The sequence below is a fragment of the Mastomys coucha genome, unplaced genomic scaffold, assembly GCF_008632895.1.
Source record: "Mastomys coucha isolate ucsf_1 unplaced genomic scaffold, UCSF_Mcou_1 pScaffold21, whole genome shotgun sequence".
Classification (NCBI taxonomy): domain Eukaryota; kingdom Metazoa; phylum Chordata; class Mammalia; order Rodentia; family Muridae; genus Mastomys; species Mastomys coucha.
Genome location: NW_022196904.1, coordinates 131836544 through 131848209, shown reverse-complemented (window position 1 = coordinate 131848209; position 11666 = coordinate 131836544). Strand labels below are relative to the sequence as shown.

At 54.0% G+C, this 11666-nt stretch overlaps 3 protein-coding genes across 8 annotated transcripts in view; 2 read left to right on the top strand and 1 right to left on the bottom strand.

Moving 5' to 3' along the window:
- Positions 1–3137, top strand: part of LOC116103247 (insulin-2) — a 43216-nt gene extending 40079 nt beyond the window's left edge. For all 6 annotated transcript variants that reach the window (XM_031388943.1, XM_031388945.1, XM_031388944.1 and 3 more), the window contains 2 exons: positions 902–1127; positions 2452–3137. In XM_031388943.1, the coding sequence (XP_031244803.1) occupies positions 902–1127; positions 2452–3112 (887 nt within the window). In that variant the 3' untranslated portion in view covers positions 3113–3137. The remainder of the gene's footprint in view (positions 1–901; positions 1128–2451) is intronic.
- Positions 3138–3360: 223 nt separating this feature from the next.
- On the bottom strand, positions 3361–11613 carry LOC116101382. Its single transcript, XM_031384962.1, is given in 8 exon segments — positions 3361–3492; positions 4244–4355; positions 4357–4398; positions 4400–4460; positions 5163–5221; positions 9749–10308; positions 10464–10536; positions 11104–11613. Coding segments are annotated over 8 exon segments (1464 nt in total). The 3' UTR covers positions 3361–3445.
- The window catches only part of Igf2 (insulin like growth factor 2), a 10368-nt gene continuing 8217 nt past the window's right edge, over positions 9516–11666 (top strand). The window contains exon 1 of the mRNA XM_031388953.1: positions 9516–9843. The gene's annotated coding sequence lies outside the window, so the exon portion shown is untranslated. The remainder of the gene's footprint in view (positions 9844–11666) is intronic.

The window sequence follows — 11666 nt, the reverse complement described above, 5'->3', positions numbered from 1 at the left end:
GCCTTTACTCTACTCTCTGTTCTCCCTCAAAGCCAGGAACAAAGGTTTCAGAGTTTAAATGTGACTTCAGGCAATACTTGTATCTGAGCCCCATCTCAGCTGCTGTCCATGCCTTAAAGGGCTTTTGAGTCTGTTCCTTAAACGGCTGTGCCTTAAAGGGCGTTTGAGTCCGTGCCTTAATCGGCCTTGCAGCTAGGCTAAAAAGGGGTAAGAACCCACCAAAAGGGTGAACAAGTGTCACTATACATGCCATCTGCACCAATATGCTTAGTGCTTGGCACCATTCGTAAAGGGCAGGGGGCCAGGTCTGATGACAGAGAATTCTAAATTGAGTATCCATGAAACATGAGACGACAAGATGGCGCTGTGCCACAAGGATACACTACACCCGGAAGACCTTAGAATGCAATTTTAATATTTATTTTGAATCCGGGACCTAATTTGCATAAACCACGCCCCTTTTTACCTGTGCCACGCCCACACACATTCCAGGGTGTCAAGTGACTGTCAGGTGTCAATCTAGTGAAGCTCCACCCACTCCCCACCCCTGCACATAGTCCCTACCCCCTAGCTACCAGGAAGTGCTTGTAACTTAATTCAAACCTACATAGACGCCTTCCTGTCTGTCAGGCCAGGGCCAAAGCCCCACCCTCTAATGCCCCCATACCCTAGTGTGGGAAAGCGCCATAGTCAGCTGCCCCAGAAGTCTTTGCAGTACTTTGCTAGCATATCATTTCCCAAATTTGGAGGGGGCTGGAAATGGGCGTGGAGGGGACGAGGTAAGGGATAAAACCGTAGTGTCATTCGAGCAGGTGCCTTGCTTGGTGGTGGAGAGCAGAAGCCACTTCTACGGGCTCTGTTATCATGCATGCTCTAAAACTCCCTCTCACCGTCTCTTCAGACTCAACATCACCCCCTTCCAGCCCTGCCGCAACATCGTCGCCTCGGCTGGAGGGCCTGAGCACCACAACCAGAACACCCCCTACTTTGGAGGAGGCTGCTAATATTGACCCAGCCAGCGGATCATCGTCCGGGCAATTTCGGAAGAGAGTCTTGGGCACCAGTGACTCCCCGGTCCTCTTTATCCACCGTCCGGGAACTTCAGGAACTACGCGACTAGAGTACAGGTAACTAACTGATTTTACCTTGTTCATGCCTTTTGTGTATGAGTGAATGTGCAGTTTAAATATTCTGGTGTGGGTAGGTGGGCTGGGGACTTGGGAGGGTCAGGATCCTTCAGTTATTCTCTGAAGAGGGGGAAGGTTGCCGCTAAACTGGCCGGTCTAGGAGTGGCTTCAGCTTCAGCCTCAGGGACGAAAGGACAACTGGGACTGGGACTTAAAGGGCTGCACAAAGCTACAAGGAAAGTATGGTTTCCTTCACTAATTTACCATGCAAAGGGGAGAGGCAGCTCTCTTTCTCTTCCCAGCAGGAGTACACAGCTGTTTTTGCAAATGTGAAATTTTTCTGTGTGAAAATTTTCCCTCGGGTGCATCTTCCCCTCCCATAGTCTCGCCCCCCCCACCCCGCTCCCCCGACTAAACTGTGCAAAGGGGCCAGAGATTCTGGAGCAGCGTGGGGTGTGTATTATTATACATATATATTATGTAGAATATATATATATATATATATACATATATATATATATATATATATAATCTTAAAAGCAAGGTTCCCTGTTTTTACATCCTGTACCTCCTAACTACCACCAGGATACTGGAGGGTAGGTAGAAGGAGCATGAAAGGAGGATGTGCCTTGCTATTCCCTAGCAGGGTTTAAGTACAAAAGCTGCTTTTCTCCTGGCTGTGCCTGTCTTTAAGCACCCTCCCCCTCCAGTGTTCCCTGTGCACAAGCAGGAATTTGGAGCAGCAGCCGCAGCACTCCCAGGTGCACATTCATTTGTGCACAAAGCTTTTCTTCCCCGCAACTGGGATCCCAGACTCCTTAATCCACCCAGTATAGTGTTTATGGGGAGAAGCCCTGCCACCCCTTCCAGAAGTTGCCTTCCTAATGCAGAGCCATGTGCCCTTTGCTTTTTGCTCCCATCCAAGGCAGAAGTGTGAGGAGAGGAATGGGAGACATTCACATTTTTAACTGTGACCCCTCAGAGAAAGCCTTTTGTGTGCAGCAGCAGCCTTAACACCCTCCCCCCCTGCCCCCAGGCAGGCAGGAGCCAGTTTGTCCTTCCCAAAGAAGGGTCTCCTGCCTCTCCCTGAACAGTTGTCAAACTTGGCAAAGTGACTTCTCACCAACTGCTTCCTCCCTTCTACTGAGAAGGGGGTGGGGAGAGTAGGCAGCTGAAGGGACAGGGTAGGGGGGAGTGCTCCAACCATGACAAGGTGACCCTTGGGCTTCCCCGTCCAGCAGCCAGGTGGGGGGAGGGGGCCAGACTCGGCTGGAGAAGACTTGTTTTTTAGATGATCTCAAGGATTTTTGCTTCTCCTCCTCAGGGGCCGAGTAGTTACCACTGAGCTCACTGTGCAAGACGAGGAGGAGGAGGAGGAGGAAGAGAACGACTACGACGATTGCAGACCCCTAACCCAGGGTTCTGCATCTCCTAGGGCTAAACTTCTTGCCCAGCCAGAGCCGCAGAAGCCTAAGTCAAGGCCTGTGCCACCAAAGCCTGAGCCGAGGCCTGTGCCACCTAAGCCTGAGCCAAGGCCTGTGCCACCGAAGCCTGAGCCAAGGCCTGTGCCACCAAAGCCTGAGCCGAGGCCTGTGCCACCAAAGCCTGAGCCGAGGCCTGTGCCACCAAGGCCTGAGCCGAGGCCTGTGCCACCGAGGCCTGAGCCAAGGCCTCTGCCACTGAAGCCTGAGCCGAGGCCTCTGCCACCGAGGCCTGAGCCGAGGCCTCTGCCACTGAGGCCTCTGCCACTGAGGCCTCTGCCACTGAGGCCTGAGCTGAGGCCTCTGCCACCGATACCTGAGCCGAGGCCTCTGCCACCTAGGCCTGAGCTGAAGCCTGAGCCTGAGCCTGAGCTTGAGCCTGAGCCTGAGCCTGAGCCTGAGGCAAAACCTGAGAAGAAACAGGCTAGAGCATCCCGAGAATCCAGCCCCGTGCCCAAGTGCTGTGGCCTGTGGCCCAAGAGATCCCCGCGCTCCCAGAACTGAATGAAACCTCCGAAACCTCCCACCAGCCCCAGTCCATCCTCAAAGGTGAGTGTCCTTCAGGCATACAGCAGAGCAGAGGTATCTCTAGCACAGGAGCATCAACCAGGGCTCCTGCAAATACAAGACTCAGCCAAGCGCTCTGCAGCCAAGGCTAGGAGGTCTAGTCAGTTACAGTATCTGGGATTCAGGTTGGCTCCAGGTGCCACTCCCTGGGAACAAGAGGTGTAGGCCAAGCAGACATGCAGCAGCAGTCTCTGTAAAGTCTAAGTCCTTGAAGTTAAGCTCCTGGGAGTGCAGGGGCCAAGGTAGGAAGTGCTGCGGTGGGGGGGGAGGTCAGACAGCTCCAGGGGGAAAGGCAGGATCCCAGATGAGGAAAGAATCTGAGGAAAGAAACAAGAAAAACAAGCTGTTAGCTAAAACTAATCTGGAGGCCGAGGAAAGCTGGGTGTGAGGGGTCCTGTTCCCCATTCCCTTGGCTATGCAAGTTATAGCTGTGGTGCCCCTGCACCAGTGGCTTGAACTCTCTGTGTCTTTCCCCCATTTGTCAAAGTGCGTGACAGTCTCAGGCTTCCTGGCTGAACTGTGAACAGCAAATGACATAATGACCAAAGAGACATTCTGAGAGCCGTGAAGGGCCTTAGGAGAGTGTGTGTCCTAATTCTATTGTGTTCTGAAGGCCATGGGTTTCCTGTGTGTGAATGGGGGTGGGAAGCAGCAAGAAAGGGCACAGGGCCAGAAGCACTGTGGACTCTGCTGAGGAAGCTCTACTGTTTGCTGGCCCTGCAGTTCACTGGTCAGGTACTCGGGTGGGGATCAGGGAGACAGAGGCTCTGTCTGGTGGAATACTGGAGACTGGGGCGGGGGCGGGGGCGGGGGGAGGGCGGCGGGCAGCATGTAGGTCCGTGCCCTTGTGCCTAAGCCTCAAATGGCACAGGCTTCCCAGCAGGTGAATTCCACCCCTCTTCCAGGCTATCATGCTCATGCCCAAAAGAAGCCAAGAATCTTCTTTTAAATATTGGTTCAGACACTAATGCAATAACGTAGTGGTGTGGCCTCAGGCTATCCCTACCTAGCACACTGGCCTTCCCTGCCGCCCCCTCTCCAGTGGCCCCCAGAGCAACCCTTACTTACTTTTGGTGTGGGTTGTGTTGATCAGTTTGGTGGTGTGATCCTCATGTTGGTGGTCCAGGTAGTGACTTCTTCCCAGGCTTGCAGATTGACACAGAGCATTGCTTGGCTCTTCCTTGGTGTGGAGCCCCTATGTGGTGTACAAGTCCGCTGCCCAGTTTGAGTGTGTCCTCTGCGGCAGGAATCCAGCACAGGCTTGAGGGAGACCATACTGGGGACCCTCGGAGAGAAGTTGGGTGTGTAAAATGCTTGGCTTGTTCCCGAGGAGAGGGAGAGCAGTTAGCTCGGGCGACTACAATGAGCTAGGAAAAGTCACACAGGGGACAAGGAAGACCCACTGCCTGGAGGAAGAGAGGGGAGACAGGCAGAGGCCCTGGCTAAGAGTGCCAGCCAGGCTTAGTGGGTAAGTCTGAATCTTAAAGGGTATTTAGTTTCTACAGAATTTGAGCTTTTAAGCCCAGAAAGAAGACCTAGGCTGTCACAGTGGTGGGGTAGGGCAGCGGAGAGCAGGGACTGGGATCAGCACAGGGCTAAAATCTAGTGGGCCAAGCCTTACCTAGAAGAAACAATAGACCCCATGGTTCGAGGTAGGTCCCTTTCTACCTTGCTGGAGGTGAGGGGGGGCAGGGCGAGTGGGGGGGGCAAAAATAAGGGAAAGGAGAGGGCCTTAGAGAAGGAATCTGTCTCTGCTCCTGGCTGGGGGTAGGCTGTGTGCTTTTGAGCCCTAAGTTGACCCGGAACTGTACCAGCCTCTACCCTGCCCCTTGAGCCACACTTTGACTAAATAAGGTCAGGTGAAGGCTCTGCAGGCAGCCACACAGAGGAAGAAGAACACATGCATACCCCGTCCCCCACCCTACCCGCCTGCATGCCCTGGTGGCTCTTCAGTGGGCACCTCAAGGTGACCTCAGCAGTTTCCTACCTGGCAAAGTCCAGCAGTGCATCTCCGGGGTGTGATTCTGCAGCTTCTTCGGAGCACCTCTGGAGGGCAGAAAGCAGAGATTAGGCTCTGAAACAGGCCACTGGTGTGATTTCTGCCCTCTCAGATGCCCCTTAGGAAAAGGAAAGCAGGACTCCAGAATCGGGGCTCTGTTCCCAGAACCCCCGCTCAACTCCGGCCTGTGCCCCTTCTTGGGGAAAGCTAGAGAACTCCTCAGCTGGCCACTGGCAATCATCTTGCCATTTTTTTTTCTCTAAAGGAGACCCTCAGCAGAGAGCTTGTAGCCTGCTCTGGTCTCACAAGGACTCAAGGTGTTCACAGACACCTTTTAAATGTCCCTTACTCCCAACAGATTTACAAGTCTCCCTGGAATGAGGAACACCCAGGCTTCCTAGCTGGAAGCTTCCTCAAATCTATAGGCACACACGCAGAGAGGCCAGAAAAGCCAAGGAGACAGGCTGGTGGATGGGGGAGGGGGCAGCATGGGTGTGTGTGGGGGGAGACAGGCCAGATGTTCTTGGAATGGGACACGGGGGTGATTGATGCGGACTGGAATTTGAAAGGGGAACATTCTCCACGTGCTTCATGCTCCGGGTGGAAAATGGGTGGGGTGGGGGCTCTCTCAGTCCTGCCAAGATAATATGGAGATGCCTCGCCCTGTCTAGGTCCCCACACCTGTCCACTGACTTTAACTCCTGCCTCCCCAGAGTGTCAGGCTTTGAGAGTCCTCCCTGCATACCATGCTCTACGGGTAATCACAGCGACAAGCCATGCTTACAGTCATGGCCCCAGGGTTTTCCTCATTCTCTAGCTCTCCAGCTGCTCCCCTATCTAACACCCCACCCCCAACCCCCAGGTCCTGCTAGAATCATGGCCCTTCACCTCCAGCATTGCCCAACTTTGAGGGGGTGGCCTTGTTCCGTTCCCAGCAACAGCAAGGTGAGCCTGTGTATGGTGTGTGGGTTTAATATTTGCCTTTAAGGAGCTGGACTTTCCCCAGCCAGGATTAGGAGGCTAGTGGCAGAAATTTTCTGAGAAAACGAAATGAGGGTCCTAGCATCCGGCCATAGCCACCACTGTGTCATTCTGCAACGCTCTTTCCCCCCACTTTCTCCTCTGCTCCCCCATTTTCTACCCACTTTCCACAGTGCCCAAACAAAACTATTTCCTACATTGTTAATCGTTAGAGAGCGAACAAGGCCGGATAGGCGTGTGCTGAGAGCAGGGGCGGTCAGGGGTAGCCACTGGGGGTGCCCCGGGCCCCCAAACCGAGCCAGGGAGGAGTCTGCCCCCGGCGGCCGCCCGGCCCCGACTTCGCCTAGGCTCGCGGCGCCTGAGCGCGTGGGGCGCAGGGGCGGCGGGGAGCCGAGCGGGGCGCCGGAGCCCGATGAGCCTCGGGAAGCAGCACACTGCTACTCGACGTTCCCCCTCCCTCTCCAACGCCCGTCCCGCTCGGCCTCGGCTACCCAAACCCTCTCGTTGGCTGAAAGGCTAAAAAAACGAAAAATGCTGCTGGCTTGGGCGCGCGCTCCGTGGCGTTGGTGCTCCCAGTCTGCGTCGCCTGTTGCCCCTTTCCCGCGCCCGCGTTCCCCCGTGAGGGCGCCCCTGCTCCGTGTGAGTTCCTTGGCACCGCGAATCCTGGCGTCCTGTCCTTCCCGGCCCGAGAGCTCAGTTTCTCAAATTCAGCTCTAGTTCTCTGTGGTCCCCTTACAACCCAAGGAACTTGCCGGCTTTTCTGCACCTCAGGCGTTATTTTGACTGAGATCCTTGAAATTTAAGCATTGCTTTCGGGGGTGGGAGGGAACCTCCAAAATCGGTCAGCGTTTGTTCTGTTCACAGGGGAAAGGTTTTGATGCTGTTTGTTTTTTGTTTTGTTTTGTTTTGATACTTGATTTCCAAATATTTTAAAGGGTGGGAATTCCGCCTCTGCTGACTCCTCAAAATTAAATTATTTTGGCTTGGGCCCCCAAGTTTGCTTCTGGCTCCTAACCATTTTAAATGCAAGCTCCTATAGATAGATATAAAAACACCATCCTCAGTTACCTAAAATTTAAAGTAAGCGGGGGGGGGGGGGTCCTTAGTCCTTTTGACAAAATTTTTTGACTTGGGAGAGTGGACATTTTGACAGCATTTAGGCACCGTCTCCAGGGGATGAGGTAACGGGGTGTTTTCCCCATGTCCCTATCATTTTATACCTGCAATAATGTTCCTGCTGACTCTCTTACCCTGCCACCCGTCCTCTAGTTTTATTAACGTGGAACACAAGATTCTGTAGTCTATTGCCCCAACCCCGAATTTTACAAGTTGAATCCCACCCAGACCGCTTTAACAATTTTCCTGGAACCTTCAAAGTCCCAACTTTTTTTTTCCTATGTCCTCCCTTAGATGTAGGCACCTCAAATAGCCTACACTCTCATTTCTTGGATTCCAGAAAAATCGAGGGAGCACATTCAATAATCACATCTAAAATTCACTTAACAAGACCTCCCCCCCAAAAAAATCCACGCATACACACTGGTCACAGGGCTTTGGGGTTTCCTAGAGCTCTGGCCACAGAGCGGGACGGCTAGGGTACTTTAAAATATAAACGCTCTCTCTAAAGCCCCCAAGGCAGGCTGAGCAATGATCTAAGGCACGAACATATATGTGGTGGAGGCCCTTCCATGCTCTCCCAAGTCATATATGACTGTTCCATGTCTCTCTGGGTCACAGAAGGCACAAAATTAACTCTTGGCCTTTTTGGGGTTTTTTGTTTGTTTGTTTGTTTGTTTTTGTTTTTTAAATACTAGAATGTTGAATGTCCCCAATCCTTGAACACTGAGCTTTTTATTTTTTTTTCCCTGCATATTAAGACTCCCTGGGTCCCTTTAACTTACCAATTTAAAAAAAAAAAAAGTTTTTAACTCAAACACCAATTGCAAAATCCAGTACCATCCTGTATCCTTTTCATCCCCCTCGTGTTGGCTCATGCCTAGTGTCCTCAAACATTAGGCAATATTTTCCAGGCCCCCAAAACACACTTAGTGTTAGCCTTGACTCACAAAAAGGTTCTGACTTCTCCCACTGCAATACCAGCTATACACTCACTCAGCCCCCTACATTTCAACACACACACACACACACACACACCATCCTGCACAATCTCTGCAGATTGCAAATTTGGGGGATTGATTCTCAGGCCCCATGATTTAGGAATCTCTATTCCTTGTGATGTGGGATTGGCCCTGAAGTGCTCCAAGGACAAGGAATCTTTAGATTCAGGAATCATGTTCCTGGGGTCCCCAAATTCAGGTACTCCAAAACAAATTGAGATTTTTTTTCCATTCAAAGAGTTGGATTTTTATTAAACTTTAATGAACTTTGTTGAATTTATGACTTCTACTGGAGTCTCCCTATATTTGGATAATGTTTTATGGTCCCCAAAGCACACTGAAAAAAAAAAAAAGTCCCAGATCTCCAAATCCTAGGTTTTAAAGGTCTGTGTCTTACAAATTTTCTAGCTACTAATTCTATTCCCTGCAATTTAGATTTCAACATCCATTGGGTAATTTTTATTGATCCACAAAACAGGGAGTATGTTTCTCCAAGAACAAACATTGTCCAAGAAAACATACAAACTCCCCCTTGTTCAACAAAAAGATCAATAGGAATCTGTTTAAGAAATTAAAATATTAAAAGACATCGATTTTTCTGGCTTCCTCAAATGGACTGCTTGCACTCCTAATTTCCCCACATTTAGAGAGCATCTCCCCATTCTCTAGAGGACTTCTCTGAAGCCACAGAGGTTAGAGGTGACTTTTCCCGGGTTCTTTAGGGGTCCCACTAGCTTCAGGGTGAACCCTGGTCTCTACTCCCACTCCCCAGAAGAATTGACCTGAATTCCCTAAAATCCATCTGTTGTTTTTCATCTCCCATTTTTAAGCAATTAAAATTAAGCTCCCCCAAATTTCATGTTGGGAATTTTCTTAAACCCAACAGCAACAAACCACCTAACTTCTACAGATTAGTCTAGGATTTTGTGGGTCCCCCAAGCTTGCTAACCAAGATATTGGGTTCCCCTCGTTAGACCTAGATCAAGAGGCCCCCCATTTTTTAATAGAAGAATTTTCCTCATTCCCCAACTTGGATTCTAATTTTTCTGGAATCTCAAATTTAGTCATTCGCCACAGTTTTCCCATTTATGGCGTCTCCTTCGATTCCCCCTACTTTGGGCCGCTCATTCCCAGGGCCGAAAATCAGACAAGGGTCTGATTTGGGATCCCCGAAATTTGATCATTGTTTCCGCTGGCCACTTTCGGCAGCTTCCCGTCCTGCGCATAACATTGGTATCGGCCTCGTCACTTCTACGGTGTCCCAGCGGCAGCACAGATTTTGGAAAAGTGTGTGTGCCCCAAACACGCACCGGACACTGTGCGGCGGCCAGGACGTGGGCAGCGCTGCTCCCGTGTCCAGGAAAACGACTGGGCATTGCCCCCAGTTTCCCCCAAATTTGGGCATTGTCCCCGGGTCTTCCAACGGACTGGGCGTTGCCCCGGGACACTGGGGACTGCCTTTGGGGTCTCGCTCACCTCCAGCAGCGTCCACTTCAGCAGCTCCCACTTCAGCCGCTCTCCCGCCCTTCTCCGATCCTCCTGCGCCAGCGGACCCGACCTTCGGCCTTGCGGTGAGCTCCCCGTGGCGCGCTCCCTCGTGCTCCAGCTCTTCCACTGCGGGGCACCGGCTACCTCGCAGCTTGTCCTCAGGACTGCTGGAGTAGCGCGGGAGCGGGCTGCTGGCTTCTCCCTCGGCGGCCGCGCTCCTTTGAGCTGGGCGCTCCGAAACGCGCGCCACTTTGTATGCACTCTGCAAACAACGCGGCAGTAGGGGAAAGCGCCTGGGCGGCCAGGAAGCGGGAAGGGCAGAGCGCTCCGGCGGCTTGGAGCCTCCAACCCTACAGGTCGAGGGCTTGGGGAAGGGAGCGTAGAGCGCGAGCGCGGTGATTGATGGTCGGGCTGGGAGGTTAGCCCTGGGTGTAAGGGTTTCCGCCAGGAGTGGCCCCTTAGAGGCCTAGAGGTGCGGAGGTCGGGAGAGGGAAACAAGGTGCACTGGTTTAGGAGTGATTTTGACTTGGTAAAACTCACAATGGTTTCTTATATCTGAAACCACCCGGAGAGAGTTTCCTAATAACCCCAAATTATCGCATTGGCCCCTGGGGCCGAACCTGCAACTAAGCAAATTCAAAGTGCTGAGGACAGGGAACTGTTATCTGCACAATTCTGGGTGGGGTCCCAAAGGCGCACCCACCGCTTAGAAGCACGTCAGTGAGCTCTGGCTTACAGGTCTGGTTTGAGCTACGTTTCCCACCCTGCTTCTTTTTCTGCGGAAGGGCGCAAACATTGAGCGGGGGAGGGGGGTGCTCCACGTGGGTCCCAGGACCGGCGTGGCCAAGCCAGCCTTTCCTTCATGGTGCACCTGGTGCGCCCCCCCCCCCCCAAAGGCTGCTAGGAGATCCCGCGTAAAGCATGAGGTTATGGGCGCTTAGGATCTGGCTGCTATTCGATGTGCCTCTTAGCCCGCCCTGCCTGCTCAGGCAGGTGGAGGCTGCGTGCTCGGCCTGAGCGGATCCAGGGGACTGTCTCCTGCTTGGCAGGTAGATCCCTGTGAGGACCCTCGACCCAGCTACCTGCGCCACAACTCTGTCTGCCGGAATGCGCCTACCTTGTAACCCTCTAACTGGGCACAGGTCCCCTCACTACCACTGAGGCCTAAGGTGCCACGCACATTGGTTCTCACCACGCGCCCATGTTGTACAAGCACAGGTCACCCCGGAAACATGACATGGGGCCTCGATTTTTAGGGATGGACACCCAGGATTTAGTGGGCCTGGTCGGGCGCACAGCCCCCCCCATCTTTGCTACCAGGCACCCCATTCCCCCCCACACACAGGCAACCCTCGTGCCCGGGGCCCCAGACCCGCATTCCCCCCGTGGCTCGAGTTGCGGGGGCGGTCCCGGGGCGGGGCGAGGGCCCTGAGGACGCCCATTGGCGCGGGCGTAAGGCCAGCGGGGCCCGAGCGGGCGCCGAGCCGCGGGGTGGCGCGGCTATAAGAACCGGGCGTTGGCGCCCGGAGTTCGCCTGCTCTCCGGCGGAGCTGCGTGAGGCCAGGCCGGCCCCCGGCCCCCCCTTCCGGCCGCCCCCGCCTCCTGGCCCACGCCCGCCCGCGCTCGGCCCGCCAGCGCCTCCATCCGGGCTGGCGGCCCCGCGTCGACGCCGTCCGCCACCTCGCTGCTGCTAACTCCCGTGCAGGGCGCCGTCGGCGGGGCCGCGCTCCGTCGGGCCTGCGGATCTCCCCACCGCCTCCTCCTCTATCTACCTCAACACCCCATTCCTGCTTCGCCAGAGGAGGCGGTCCCCACCGCAGGCAGTCCGGCTTGCAGGTCGCCGGCGTTGTCATCCCCCGCGCTCCCCCTCCCAGCCCTCCCCGGCGCGCAGCCCGGCTGCTCCTCT